The following is a 14,491-nucleotide window of genomic DNA, read 5'->3' as shown; positions in this document are numbered from 1 at the left end:
AAATGAATTGTAAAAATAAAAAAAACACTTGATTGGACATTCGCATGTAAGGTCTTTTTCTTTTGGTCGTGGGCATTTGCACGTGAGTTGGATTGGTCACTCCTCTTGGGGCTGGGCCTGGCCCAGTACTTCATGACAAAAACCTACAAAAAAAAAAAGAGCAAGAAGATATTGAATTGGATTGCAGTGTTGTAGTAAAACTTCAACAATGATTCACTATCATCAATTTAGGAATGACAAATGGGAGGATATAAGTAGAGTATTATATTACTTATTTACATACCTATATTTTTAAAAAAATATTCACATCCAGTTTTATATTTGTGTGGGTATTTAATATTAATTCTCGTGCCTGTATTCTCTAGGTACCCACATATTTATATTCGTATCTATTACTTGCACTTATTTGAAAAAAATATTTATAAAAAAAATATGTTTATATAACTTTATATAAGTAGCATGATAATAAAAAATTCAATATGTAGTTACTGAAAAAAGTATAAATATAGATAGAAAATAAATATTCAAAGATTATAAGTGATAAATGTATCTTAATATAACAATTTTTAAATTAAATCTTTTAAAAATCATAAGCAAAATTAAATACTTATGTCAGCGATGACCCCTATCTTGTGTAAGATCCAATTGAATGACGATAATAGAGCAACAATGAGATAGATCTGCAAAATAGTGACCTTTTGTGTGGGATAACTTGATGACTTCTTATGGCAACATTGGCAACCAGCTTTAACGAGTAACAATTTATAGTTACTGCAATAGGTTTGAATGAAGCAGACATTGAGAATGAGAATAGAGTTAGGGTAAAAAAATTCAAGTATTAAATGACAACGAGAAGTGGACATATAATACAATTTTTTTTTTTAACTTTTGAATCTGAAATTGTAAGAAAAATAACTAATTTAATTAAAATAATATAACATAATATATATATATATATATATATATATAAATATATATTAATACTAGTATTTTTAGAGCTGTTAAAAAGCTTAATTAGCTCAGCCCTAACCCTAGCCCATGTGGGTTAGGGCCAAAAAGTCCACTGGATCATGTAACACCTTAAATTTAATTTTCAAATAATAAATTTTACAAAATGGGATAATAAAATTTTCATTTTTAAATAGACTTTTTCAACGCATAGTTTTAACAAAGTATTTCAAAATAATAAGGGTTTACAAATTTTAATCAAGTAACTGTCACAGAACTACTCTAAATACATCATATGTTCAAAATAAAATCTAAACCTTATAGCAGTATCATTCATTCCTTCACCAAGTCCGGTGCTAATCGTCTTAGTCACCTGAAAAATAATTATAAGGGTGAGTACTCTACACTATTCAACACACGCAAATATAGAGACTCACCTCACACACTTTACATAATTTATAACATATTTTACATAAGTGTAATCAATCACAAACAACACTTCCCACACATTCCATTTCAATTCACAATCGATGCACTCACTACACCAACATTTTACACATACGTGCGCTCACTGCACGTAACCACACTTATTGTGGCACTGTGATCATAGTTTCACACCATGGATTGTCACCGGTATCCCCGCCTCACAGATACAATGTGTGCAGTCATGAGTCACTCAACAAAGGTATTGGTCAGAGGTCTAGTTAGGAGGAGAGTGTATGGCCTGTGGTGCACTCAGGCTCACTGTTGGTGTCACCACCATCTTTTCTTTCCCAAGGTATTTCTACCATCTCCATCTTTCACATCTTAGTGTATCGCTGAACCATTCATAGCATATTCACAACCACACTTAACATGCCCTTTCACACACATTTCAGGCACATACAGTATTCATATTCGTACACAGCACACAAACCCACATTATTTCACACCACACAACATACAGGCCCACGTTCATTCACAACACATATGCTCATATTTCATCACACAAAGTTGAATCATATAGTTTTTATCATAATATCTTTACAACCATTCATTTCATCATATCCAATATTTCACAATATCAATAGTACTAAGTTTCACACGATCTTTTCGCCACAATTTTACTACAATCAATCAATTCTACCAAACACGCACATTCCAAACCATCCACATGACAATGCATAGCAAATTACATGGCATTCAACACAATGAGATAGGGTAGAGTCTCCCCTTACCTCGAATTGAAGACCCACACACGAAATCAATCAAGGAAGTGCTCCCCACACAAATTTCGTCTTAAATACATGGAAAAATTCCATGAGAACCAAGGGAAACCGAGAAAACAGAGAATGAGATGAGAAACCGAAACCCTAACCATTAAAACTTACCTCCAAGCATTCCTAACATAATTTCAACCTTCGACCTGGCTCTCGAATAGCTTTGGAGGCAATTTAATTGGTGAAATAAGGTTTTAGGTTGAGAGAATCAAAGAGATTTTGAAGAGAGGAATGAAAAATGAATCTCTCAAATCCTAATCCCTTCAAATACCCCTCTGGTCATAACACTCTCACTACAGCCAGACACTTTCACTGCAGCGACGCCCCTTGTTGCTACAGCAAAACTTTCAGAAGAAACTGCATCCTAGTTTCTGCAAAATCTCGCTACAACGAAACTGCATCCAGAAATGCACCCCTCACTGCCACTCTCTCGCTGCAGCGAGAAAGTGACAGTTTCACACCTTTCTCTTAGGGCCCTCTCACTATGGCGAGAACACCTTGCACCATATACTTAGCCTATTTCAAACAGTCCAGAAAAATCAATTTTAATGTACAATCAGCATCCACATCACATTTTACAAACATAAACATATTTAAACGTATATTCTCATCACCATTCAATATTCATCATTATCATATCAAACTCATCACGCACTCAAGTGCACATTCCAATATTCATTCACACACACACACACACACACATATATATATATATATATATATATATATATATAATAATTAATATTACAAAAATTTAGAGCGTTACATGTCAGGCTTAGGGTTAGGGTTAGGACTTTAAGGGCCAAAAAATTTCAATTGCAAGTTTCCAACTCAAAAAAAGTGATAAAGCAATTAATAAAAAATAAATAAAATTATTTTTATTTATATGAAAATTTATGTTAAGAAATAAAAAATTATTTTTTCAAAAAACATAATATTCAATATTATTAATATATTGTATTACATACTAATTTAATATTTACAACGAAAATTCATTTATATAAATTATGATTGTATTTTTTAAAATACATGTTAAAAATTGATAAAAATTAATATACATATTGTTTTTCAATTGTCATTGTACACATATGAATTAAAGCAAAAATGCATATAATAGAATTTTTTTTATTAAAAAGTAATATTTAATAATATTGATATATTAAATTTAATAAAAAATTGATGTATATAATATTTTTATGAGCTGGATGATTAAAGAAAGGGTGTGTGTTATAATATGATTAAAACTTTAAATTCCATTTTATTTGATGGTTAAGATATAACAGTAATTTGATTGATGAATGGTCGCATTGAAAGAAGAGCGATTTATTAGTATGTTGATATGGTAAGACATTTGTTGAGATGATATTCGCTCACACTCATCAACGTTGAATTGTAGTTGAGAGACTGAGTTCTCTCATTACTCAGACTCAACCTCAGCTATAATGGGTGCACCGAGAAACGTTAACAATACATATGTGTAACATCTACACGTTCTCACTCCACTCCACATGTGTTAGTTTCACAACTGTATGTTAGTAACTGCCTTGTCACCATGAAGAAGAAAACCTATCACTTTTAACCGCCCTCACTGGCTCCACAAATCATCCTTATTGCTTTTCCACTTTATATATATATTTCCCTCTCCTTCCAATTCTCACCCTTCTCTCGATTAGGGCTAACACATGGATAACTCTACTCTAACTCATATATTATGGACTAAATAATTTAAAGTCAAATTATTATTTTTAATTAATATAATATTTAGAACTGGATGGATTATTTTAAAGTTGGATAGGGCTGGCTCTAGGGCCTTAACCCTGTTTGACAAGTCTAATTTTTAACTCATGTACTATACGAAAGTATTTTGTTAAAAATATAAATTTTTAAAAAATTATTTAATGAATTAAATATTTATAATGTATATAAATTTTAAAAAAAAGAATTTGAATAAAAGATAAATGATCACAATAAATTTTTGAATAAAAAATATACGTGTATATAAAAAAAATTATACTTTTTTATTTGAAGAAAAAATTAACAAAATAGAATTAACAATATTTATTATATTTTATATCTTTTCAAAAACTTCTTTAAATGTAAATAAATGGTAAGAATAATATTATTTAAATTTAATAGATTATAGTTGTACTTGTAATGCACATATTGCATAAAAAAATATTATTTTAAATTGAAATATAAAAAATAAAATTTAAATATTTTAATAAATAATAAACCTACAGTAATAGTAAATGATAATAAAATTTACAAAATATTTACAATATGTTTATTATTTATCATTCACTTTATAATTTAAATATTAATATAATTTTATTAATGAAAATATTTGAGTGAAAAATATTTTATATGTGTCATATAAATATTTCTTTTAAAAAAAATTAATCTAATATGAACTATGTAATAATTAAATTGTATTAGTATAGTTAAACCATATAAAATAGTAAATTTTTTATTAAAAATATGAACCAAAATAATTTTTTTAGTTTATTTTATTATTGAATATATTTTTATATTAATCTTATATAACTTTACATAAGTAATATAATAATACAAAAATTCAATACATAATTATAAAATAAAGTTTAAGCATAAATCAAAACTTATATAAGTAGCACAATTAATATATATACACCCATACCTGCACCAATACCTATTAAAATTTGTGAATATTTACCTATACCTGTACATATACCTATATAATGGATAAATACCTTATCTACTTATTGTAGATAAATTTTAAAAATGCTTATCAAGTAATTTACTCATTGCAATCCTTAGACATAATGATTATCAAGTTTGTAGTTAAACTAATAAATCATTAGTTAAATTAGATAATAATAATAATAATAATAATAAATAATTTTTTTCTTATTATTATTGAAATTGTAGGAGTTGTTGAAATTTAATTTATAATTACAATTATATAAAATACTTAAATTGAAAATTTTGTTTTTAATGGTAGTCATACCTAGGATAAATGATAGTCATGGTTCACGATGGTTGTTTTTTAACTTCTTCGTTGTTTTCTTTTTAAACTATAAAATACCCAATTCATTATTAATGGGCGATCTACTAGTTTATTTCAAAATTTAACTAAAATTTTCTATTTTCAATGCGTTTTTCGATCAAATATACTATTTGAATTAGTTAATTTGTCAATTTTTCAATTCGCGGATTCAATCAGACGATTCAAATTGATTTAGAACACGTTTTTTTTTATGTGATTAATGCATGTCAGATTTAGATAAACAGGTAACATTAAATGCTCAAGAGAAATCATTTTAGGTATTTCGTGAAATTTTATATATACATATATATATATTATAATCGTAAAATATAAATTAAATAAAAAATATATATATTATAACTGTAAGATATAAATTAAATAAAAAATTGATTAAATTTTTTTTTAAATTTATATTAATATAAAAAATTTATATATATATATATATATATATATATATATTAAATACTAATACTATTTAGTTCTTCTCTCTAATTTTGATTACCTAAAGTTTTTATTTGTTTAAGAGGAATTTTTTTTTTGTTGGTTATTAAGTTATTAATTAATTATTTAATATAAGTTTGTCAAATAAAAACAATATCCTAATAATAATTTCACAATTACCATGTGATGGTATCGCTGACCGAATTCCAGATAGAGAAAGATATTTTCTTTCTTGGAATACAGTGTATTTGAAATGAATTTTCATTTTTAATTAATAAATAGAAGTGGGAGAGTCACATCCCAAATGTAGATAAACAAAATACAAATGCAATTACAATAAACATTGGATTTTCGTGTGGGTAACTAAGCACGTTACCATTAAGGAACAAGCATCGTGGATTCCTGGTCTTGGACAGTTGTGGATTGAGAACTCCGAACCTGAATCGGAACCGGAAGGGATAGGGATGGGTTTCACAGAATCGACCTCGCTCCTCCCTTCAGGTTCGGCCACACGAAGCAAGAATGTTCCAGAAGACAAATGGCAATTAACATACATAGTGTATTTCACCCTCGGCCTCGGTTACCTTCTCCCTTGGAACGTGTTCATCACCGCCGTTGACTATTTCTCCTACCTCTACCCCGATGCCAGCGTTGACCGCATCTTCGCCGTCGTTTACATGCTCATCGGTCTCGTCGGAATCTTCCTCATCATACTCTACAGCCACAAATCTGACGCATATGTTAGGATCAATGTTGGTCTCGCCTTGTTCGTCGTTTCTCTTCTTATCGTTCCCCTTCTCGATGCCTTCTACGTTCAGGGTCGGGTCGGGCTCTATGCCGGCTTCTACGTCACCGCTGGCGCAGTTGCCCTTTCCGGCGTAGCCGATGCGCTTGTCCAGGGCTCCATTGTTGGTTCTGTCGGCGAGTTGCCGGAGAGGTACATGCAAGCTGTCATCGCCGGCACTGCTGCTTCTGGTAGTTAGTTTGTTACTAGCAATGATTTCTTATCTTATTATAAGGTAATGAATTAATGAATAATAAAACGCACAAAATGGAGCTTGATTTTTAGATGAAACTTAATGAGCATATTTGGATTCATGTTTAAATGACTTTTATTTAAACCCTAAATGTTACTTAGTTATAGAGATGTAAGTTTGAATAAACATTACTAGTTATAGTTTCTGTGTTAAATCCTCGGTTACAGATTTTTTAATGTTTTTCCAAATGCTCGTTATGTTTGGCAGATGACCAATTAGGGCTTAGTCAATATCAACCAATTAGGCAGGGTTCATTTTGGTGTGATTTTGATATTTCATGGTTTTAGGTTTTTAGTACCCTATAATCTGAAGCACATTAATATACTGGATTTTAGGTACATATGCAAACTATTTTGTAAAAGATCATTCATGTATTTCTGTTTATTGAAGTGGGGGTAGGCTACATGGTTCTTTTTTCACTATGGATGTTTTGACTTCAGGGGTGCTTTGTTCGGTTCTGAGGATATTTACAAAAGCTGTTTACCCACAAGATGCCTCAGGCCTGCAAAAGAGTGCAAATCTTTACTTTGCTGTATCAATTGTAATTGTGTTCATATGCATGGTTTTCTACAACTTGGTGCACAGACTTCCTGTTATGAAGTACTATAATGAACTTAAGGTTCAGGCGGTTGCCGCGAATGAAGATAATGGTCCCTTGACGGGAGCTGTCTGGAGGTCAACTGTATGGAATATTGTCGGAAGAGTCAAGTGGTATGGGTTTGGCGTTGTGCTCATTTATTTTGTTACTCTGGCTATATTTCCTGGTTATGTTACTGAGGATGTGCACTCTCAAATTCTTACGGATTGGTACCCAATTATCCTAATTGCTAGTTATAATGTGTTTGATCTTGTTGGCAAGTGTCTCACTGGCGTATACCTCCTAGAGAATGCTAAAATTGCAATAGGTGGCTGCATAGCAAGATTGTTGTTTTTCCCTCTCTTCTTAGGGTGCTTGCACGGTCCCAAATTCTTCCGAACTGAGATTCCCGTGACAATACTGACTTGCCTGTTAGGGCTTACTAATGGCTACTTAACCAGTGTATTGATGATTATGATTCCGAAAACTGTAAAGTTGCAGCACGCAGAAACGGCAGGGATTGTGAGTGTATTATTCTTAGTTTTTGGTCTGGCTGCTGGGTCTATTATAGCTTGGTTTTGGGTCATCTGACCAAGCAATTTGTATTAGTTGGACCCAATACCCACGTCTTATGCTTCACTATATTAGAATTCAAAACTGTGATGGATTTTCTTAATTTGTTTACTGAATATGTGAAAGTTTGTAAGCTTATCTGTTAATAAATAATAATGTTCATCAAATAATGAGCTATTGTCGTTGAACTGTCAAGGAATAATATTCTGTTCGTCCTTTACCAAGGGATCACCGTTATAGGCAGCTGTTGGGTACCTTATTCTCTGTTCCTCCCGTGCTTTGATAAAAGATTTATTGAGAAAGTAAAGCCCGGGTAGGCATCTGTCTGGAAATTTAAGTTTATGATCCTTAGTTCTCAAGAAATATAAATACATTCCATAAATTAATTTAGCTACTTCAGATGCCACTGTCACTCACTACAAAAGGAACCTTGTAAGTTGTAATTGTAGTCGCTTTGAAGACTACCCAGACAAATTCCTGGAAATCAAATAATAAATTCGCGGGACCCAATGATATAGAGAATGAGGGAAATGTTTGCCTTTGAGGAAAAGTTTATGGCTGCTATGCTCTGAAGTGTCTCACTTTATATTTCATCTGTCCGCTACTGGTTTTTCTAGCATTTGGGATTTTGCATGAATGTAAATATAAATAATAACTTCGTTCGGGTGGAATATGATGAGATAATAAAAGGAGGACGTGCCCATAAGCTAATTACTAACTGGGCGTCCCTCGTTTCCCCAGCAGGTTCCGGTAATTTGATCTCTCCCCCCTCAATAAAAAATTATAACGTGTTTTTAGAGCAATAATTAATGCATGGTCAAAGAATGTACTTAACATTGATTTTAAGAACTCAGAAACCAAGTTCCAGGGCTCTACAACAGTTTGGCCTTTCTTTCGTTGAAATTTCAAACTTCCAACTCATGGTAAACAAATCAGGTGGGTCCACAACACCATTACCTGCTTCCTTAGTTGTAGCTGAGTGAGAAGTCAGCTGCCTCGAAGCCTAAGTCAATTTCTCTCTAGTCTAAAAACCAAAGCCTTATCGTTTTCCTTTAGAGATTATGTCTCAAGACTATCAACAAAGCAGGGCATTCTAAACACCAGACAACTATCACTACATTTCTTCCACTTCTCACGTTTTGAAAAGATCACAAATCACAGGATCATGGTTGATATGCTTGGTTCGTTTGTCTCTGCCTTCCTGCAAGTGCTGTTGGATAGGGTAGCTCATCGTGAACTTTTAGAATTCTTCCGGGGCAACCATCTTGATGAGGCACTTCTAGAGAAGTTGAAGAAGCTTTTGCTGTTTGTCGCTACAGTGCTTAGTGATGCTGAGGAAAAAGAGTTTATTAATCCATTGGTGAAGGAATGGATTGATAGGCTTAAAAATGCTGCCTATGATGCTGATGATGTATTGGATGAGATTGCCACGAAAGCCATGCAAGATAAGATCAATTCCGGGTTTCACCCCACCTTAGATCAGGTAAGAGGTTATGCTTCTCCTCTCAATCCATTTGCTGAACAAGTTAAAGCAAAAGTTGAAAGGATAGTTGAGAGGTTGAAATCTATAATAGAGTATAAAGATGTTCTTGGTCTTAAGGAAAGTGGTTTAGGTAAATCACTGACACTCTCGTTAGCATCAGCTACAACTTCTTTGGTAGAGAAACAGAGTGTATGGTAGAAATGCTGATAGGGAGAAGATTATTAATTTTCTGTTATCTGACAATTCCAATGAAGAAAGGGTGCCTGTGGTTGCTATTGTTGGGATGGGAGGGGTAGGTAAGACGACTCTTGCTCAGATTTTGTACAATGATGCGCAGGTGAGGAATCATTTTCAATCAAGAGCATGGACCTCTGTCTCGGAGACATCGGATGTGTATGAAATGACCAAAACAGTTTTTCACTCTCACTTTGTGGTATTCTAATATCAGACTTGAATGTACTCCAAATCAATCTCGAAGATAGACTGACAAGACGAAGGTTTCTACTTGTTTTGGATGGATTTTGGAATGAGAATTTTCTTGATTGGGACATCTTCCAAAAGCTCTTTCTGTCAGGAAACTGTGGAAGTAGAATTAGTCACCACACGTAGTCAAAGTGTGGCATCGGCAGTTTGTGCTGATTTAACTTATTCCCTCTCGCTTCTATCTTATGAAGATACCTGGAAGTTATTCTCAAGTCATGCATTCAAATCAGGAAACCTGGATCAGCATCCGGTGTTGGCACAAATTGGCCAAAAAATAGTAAATAAGTGCAATGGTCTCCCTCTGGCTGCAAAAACACTAGGGAGTCTCCTGCGTGGTAAAGAGGATGCAGAGGAGTGGAAAGTACATCTAATAGTAGGATATGGGAGTTACCAAGCAATAAGAGTAGCATCCTTCCTTCCTTAAGATTGAGTTACAGTCACTTACCTTCTCATTAAAAGTGATGCTTTGCTTATTGTTGCATATTTCCTAAAGGTTATGAGATAAAAAAGTGGAAATTAATCTGTTTGTGGATGGCTGAAGGTATTCTGCCACAGATAAAAACAAAGAAGCGAATGGAAGATGTAGGAAATGAATGCTTTCAAGAGTTACTATCAAGGTCATTCTTTAATCGGTCGACCTACAACAATGTATCATGTTTTATGATGCATGACCTTATCAATGATCTTGCCCAGTGTGTTGCACGCGAATTCTGTTACAGGCTAGATGATGATAATCCAAGCAAAATCACTACGAGTGTTTGCCACTTATCATATGTGCAAGGCATAAATGATGAACCTGAGAAATTTGAAATCCTCTCTGAATTCCAGCAACTGAGAACCTTCCTACCATTCAGATTCTTAGACTTTGGTTACTCCTCTTCATTTACTAGCATGGTTTCCTTTCTGTTACCTAAACTGAAATGCCTGCATGTGCTGTCTTTGTCCCATTATCCTATTACCAAGTTGCCAGATTCAGTTGGAAACTTAATGCATCTGCGGTACTTGGATCTTGCTTACACTGCAATTGAGTGTCTACCTGATTCTGCAGCACTTTGTATAACTTGGAGACACTTGTTGTCAGGTTGTCGCCATCTCTCCATGTTACCAACTAACATGTTCAACCTTGTCAACTTGCGCCATCTTGATATTAGTGGAAGCAGTTTGACAGAGATGCCAGCCAAATTTGGTAGGCTAAAATCTCTCCAAGTGCTGACTAGTTTTGTTGTTGGTAGTGATGGGGGAGTGAAAGTTAGTGAGTTGGGAGAGCTTTTGGAACTTCATGGAGCACTTTTGGTTGTGAACCTGCAGAATGTAGTAGCAAGAGAAGCATTCAAGGCAAGGTTGAGGAGTAAAAAATATCTTCACGAGCTAGAATTCAAGTGGACTACTACAACTCATAATGTACAAAGTGAAACTGATATACTCGATATGCTAGAGCCACATCAAAATGTGAAGAGACTCAAAATTCAAAATTTTGGTGGTAATAAGTTACCAAATTGGTTAGGGAGCTCTTCATTCTCAAGTATGGTGTTTCTACATCTTGCTGACTGCCCAAGTTGTGTTTCACTGCCATCACTTGGAGAACTGCCTTCCCTCAAAGAACTCTATATAGCAAAGCTGATAAGCCTACAGAAGTTGGGTCCTCGATTCTATGGGAATGTAGTAGAGCCATTCAGATTCTTGAAAATCATGAAGTTTGAGGACATGCCCAACTGGGAACAGTCACGGTGTACAAAGAAAATACTTGTCATCATGGTACATAAAGAAAAATAGACCAGTTAGGTTACCCATATTTTTAATATTAGAATTCAATTCCTTTAATAATTTATAGTGCGTATTTTGTGAATGTAAAATTTCAAGCAAGGTCTTCGATCCTTTCCCTATTTATGGCACATGTCCTATGCCTTTGTTCTACACTTCTATGTTATTTGCTAACGGCTAGGTGTGTGCATGGACAAGTAACTTATATGATAACAATAATCTATTGATTGCTCATTTGAATTTATAACAACATTAACGTTTCAGCTATACTAGTTTGAGTTTCAGTATATGTGTGTGTGACGAATTCAAGTAATCAGTCCTAGGTCTGGTAATTACTTTAAAATGATGAAATATACTTCTTTCTCCAGACAGAATAAAGATTAAACTGGTGGTAACAATGTCTTTCCATCATTTGCAACCTTGTCTCATGTTACTCAGGTAATAAAATCACATTGAAATTGATAAGTAATCTAACAAAAAGAAACATGACCAAACAAACAAAAAGGTGATCAATCATTTCCAAATTTTGAGAGCAAACTTCAGAACTGCAACTCTAAGAAATTTCTATGAAACAAAATAAATTGTTGCTCATCCTTTTCAGAATGAATTCCAAGTCTAACTATTAAATTCACCCAAAGTTGACATACATAGCAATTACTATTGTTGCAGCAGGAACATGGTATAATATATTAAAATAAGATGTATCACCAAAAAAAGAAAAATATCAGCATAGCATCTGTCCTATGTATCAATATCTGATGTCTCACAAGTTGAGACTTCTTCGCCATCGATTGTTACTTCAGGGATGCACCAATATTTGTCTTTCTTTGTTGAGAGTTTAGCCTTCAGTACAGGGCATTCATTGATGTGAAGAGAATTTAGGGAAGAAGGCAGACCCTTGAAAGTTTGGAGCTTGCTACATCTATCAATTTCAAGATTTTTCAGATTAGTTAGGTGTTGAAGCCCCTTGTAGTCCAGAATTTTTATATCTACCAAAGAACTTAAGCACAGACGTTCAAGACTACTGGGCAATAACCCTTCATCAGGAAATGACTCTAGACCAATGCATCCACCTATAATCTCAAGGTCAACTAGAGCATGAAGACTGTGTAATCTCCATTCTTTTGTGGGTGTAAGTTTATCGCATGAAACAATGGAAAGTGAATCAACACTGGAAAGCAAACTACTGTGGGCAGGGAAAAACTCAAGGTTTGGACATTTCTGTAACCTTAACTGCACACGATGAGTGAGAAAATTCATGAAGTTTGGCAATTTATGGAGACTTTGGCAATTGATAAACCAAAGTGAAGACAATTTTGGAGTTAACAGCACAGTGGAAAATGACATTAGATTGGGACACTCATGAATATGCAAAGATTCAAGTGCAGAGAGGAACACTGGAAACCTAGAAACAGAGATAGATACTAGACTGGGACAATTGTATAGATAGAGACACTTAAGCCTAGGAAACAAGTCTGCAGACAAACAGGTAAGAGAATTACAGCTCCTATCTATTGTCAACTTCTGCAGCAACGCAAAATTATGAACAGGAAATTCCACGTTTGGACAACCATGAATATGAAGAGTACTTAAAAAGTTTGAGCACCGCTCACTACATGGATATTTGAAATTATGACAATTAATTATAGTGAACTCTTGAAGAGCTGAGAATGCGTCAGGTAAATATTCTACTAGCTCAGATCCTACAAGTGTAAGACTGTACAGCTGACTTGACCATGGCAGGAGCAATGCAAGATCAGAATACTTTGACACTGTAAATTCATATTCTGGTTCTAGCAGACTAGTAAAATCTTCACTGGCTTTGGACGAAGTAAACAAAGGAGTTGGTGCAATCCCAAGCAACGATGAGATGCTCAGAATTCTCACTCTATTTGATAAGATTTCTGGCTGACCATTCATGGTTGGACTCAGCAAAGAGGGTGAGTAAATTTGAAACGGTTCAACTGGTGCTATTTGGCCAGTCCATCTAGTTCTGCACATAAACTGTCGGAAAAGTTGGATTAATCCGACCGGTTTCGAAGAATCCCTCCGCCCTGTTTCAACACTCGCCATCTCCTTTTGGTTCTAGAAATAGAAAGAAAAAGCAAAATGTTTATATGAACTATAAATTTTTAATTTTTATAAATGAAAAACAAAAGAGTGCCGAGGAGTTCTTAAGAGAAAAAAAAAAAGTAATATGTAATAAAATATTTTTATTAACTTCCTTTTTTAAAATAAAATTTTTAAAAAGTTTAATTTAATCATTACCAGCCTGCTGCCTATTACTAACCTCGTTAATCCTTAGAGAATGAAAAAACAAAAATAAAAGATGAGATTTATATATTATTCTAAGCATTTGATTTATTAAAGCACCTTCGCGCGTATAATCATGATTATAATTATATTTAAACTATTCTTCAACAGTCCACTCAACAGTTAATCTAATACACCCAGAGACACACTCACATGTATAAAAAAAATATAGGAAATTAAAAGATGAAGCTAATAAACAGAACAAGAATTACAGAAGCCAAAAATTCAATACCAACATCATATTACATATATTATTTTAAGCATTTGATCTATTAAAGCACCTTCGTGTCAGAGATGAGATTCAGGAGAGCATATAATCATAATTATAATTGTATTTAATCTTGAATGAGAGGGAGAGGGAGAAACCTTATGGTCCACAAAAAGGAGAAGATGTGAATGACACTCGAAAATGTGTGTGTGAACGGTAGTTACAGTGCCTTCCAAGATTCATACGCACACAAGAGCTTTGATTGCAGCAATATTCACAAAACCGATATGCTTGGGTTCTTCACTCTCCACCTCCCTCTGCATAAACCACCTAAGATCTCGACAAATTTAATTACAATGAAAAAACAAAAGAAGAAGAAAAGA

The 14,491-nt window shown here is 33.6% G+C and overlaps 4 protein-coding genes across 4 annotated transcripts; 3 read left to right on the top strand and 1 right to left on the bottom strand.

Annotated features, from left to right (window-relative positions):
- Positions 1 to 5,987: 5,987 nt before the first annotated feature.
- On the top strand, positions 5,988 to 8,044 carry LOC113865419 (equilibrative nucleotide transporter 1-like). Its single transcript, XM_027499944.1, has 2 exons — positions 5,988 to 6,648; positions 7,151 to 8,044. Exons 1-2 carry the CDS (start codon positions 6,138 to 6,140, stop codon positions 7,876 to 7,878), a joined length of 1,239 nt encoding a protein of 412 aa, XP_027355745.1. The 5' UTR covers positions 5,988 to 6,137; the 3' UTR covers positions 7,879 to 8,044.
- A 981-nt stretch (positions 8,045 to 9,025) lies between these two features.
- Positions 9,026 to 10,250, top strand: LOC113866073 (putative disease resistance RPP13-like protein 1). Its single transcript, XM_027500963.1, has 3 exons — positions 9,026 to 9,473; positions 9,598 to 9,680; positions 9,918 to 10,250. The coding sequence occupies exons 1-3, from the start codon at positions 9,026 to 9,028 to the stop codon at positions 10,248 to 10,250; spliced, it is 864 nt and encodes a 287-aa protein (XP_027356764.1).
- A 107-nt stretch (positions 10,251 to 10,357) lies between these two features.
- Positions 10,358 to 11,599, top strand: LOC113866072 (putative disease resistance RPP13-like protein 1). Its single transcript, XM_027500962.1, has one exon. It carries the CDS (start codon positions 10,358 to 10,360, stop codon positions 11,597 to 11,599), a length of 1,242 nt encoding a protein of 413 aa, XP_027356763.1.
- A 729-nt stretch (positions 11,600 to 12,328) lies between these two features.
- Positions 12,329 to 13,660, bottom strand: LOC113866071 (putative disease resistance protein At3g14460). The gene has a single exon (XM_027500961.1). It carries the CDS (start codon positions 13,658 to 13,660, stop codon positions 12,329 to 12,331), a length of 1,332 nt encoding a protein of 443 aa, XP_027356762.1.
- Positions 13,661 to 14,491: the final 831 nt, after the last annotated feature.

Source organism: Abrus precatorius, unplaced genomic scaffold (genome assembly GCF_003935025.1).
Source record: "Abrus precatorius isolate BTA unplaced genomic scaffold, Abrus_2018 Scaffold4, whole genome shotgun sequence".
Classification (NCBI taxonomy): domain Eukaryota; kingdom Viridiplantae; phylum Streptophyta; class Magnoliopsida; order Fabales; family Fabaceae; genus Abrus; species Abrus precatorius.
Note: the sequence above shows the minus strand (reverse complement) of the source record. Positions and strands in the feature narration are given on the sequence as shown.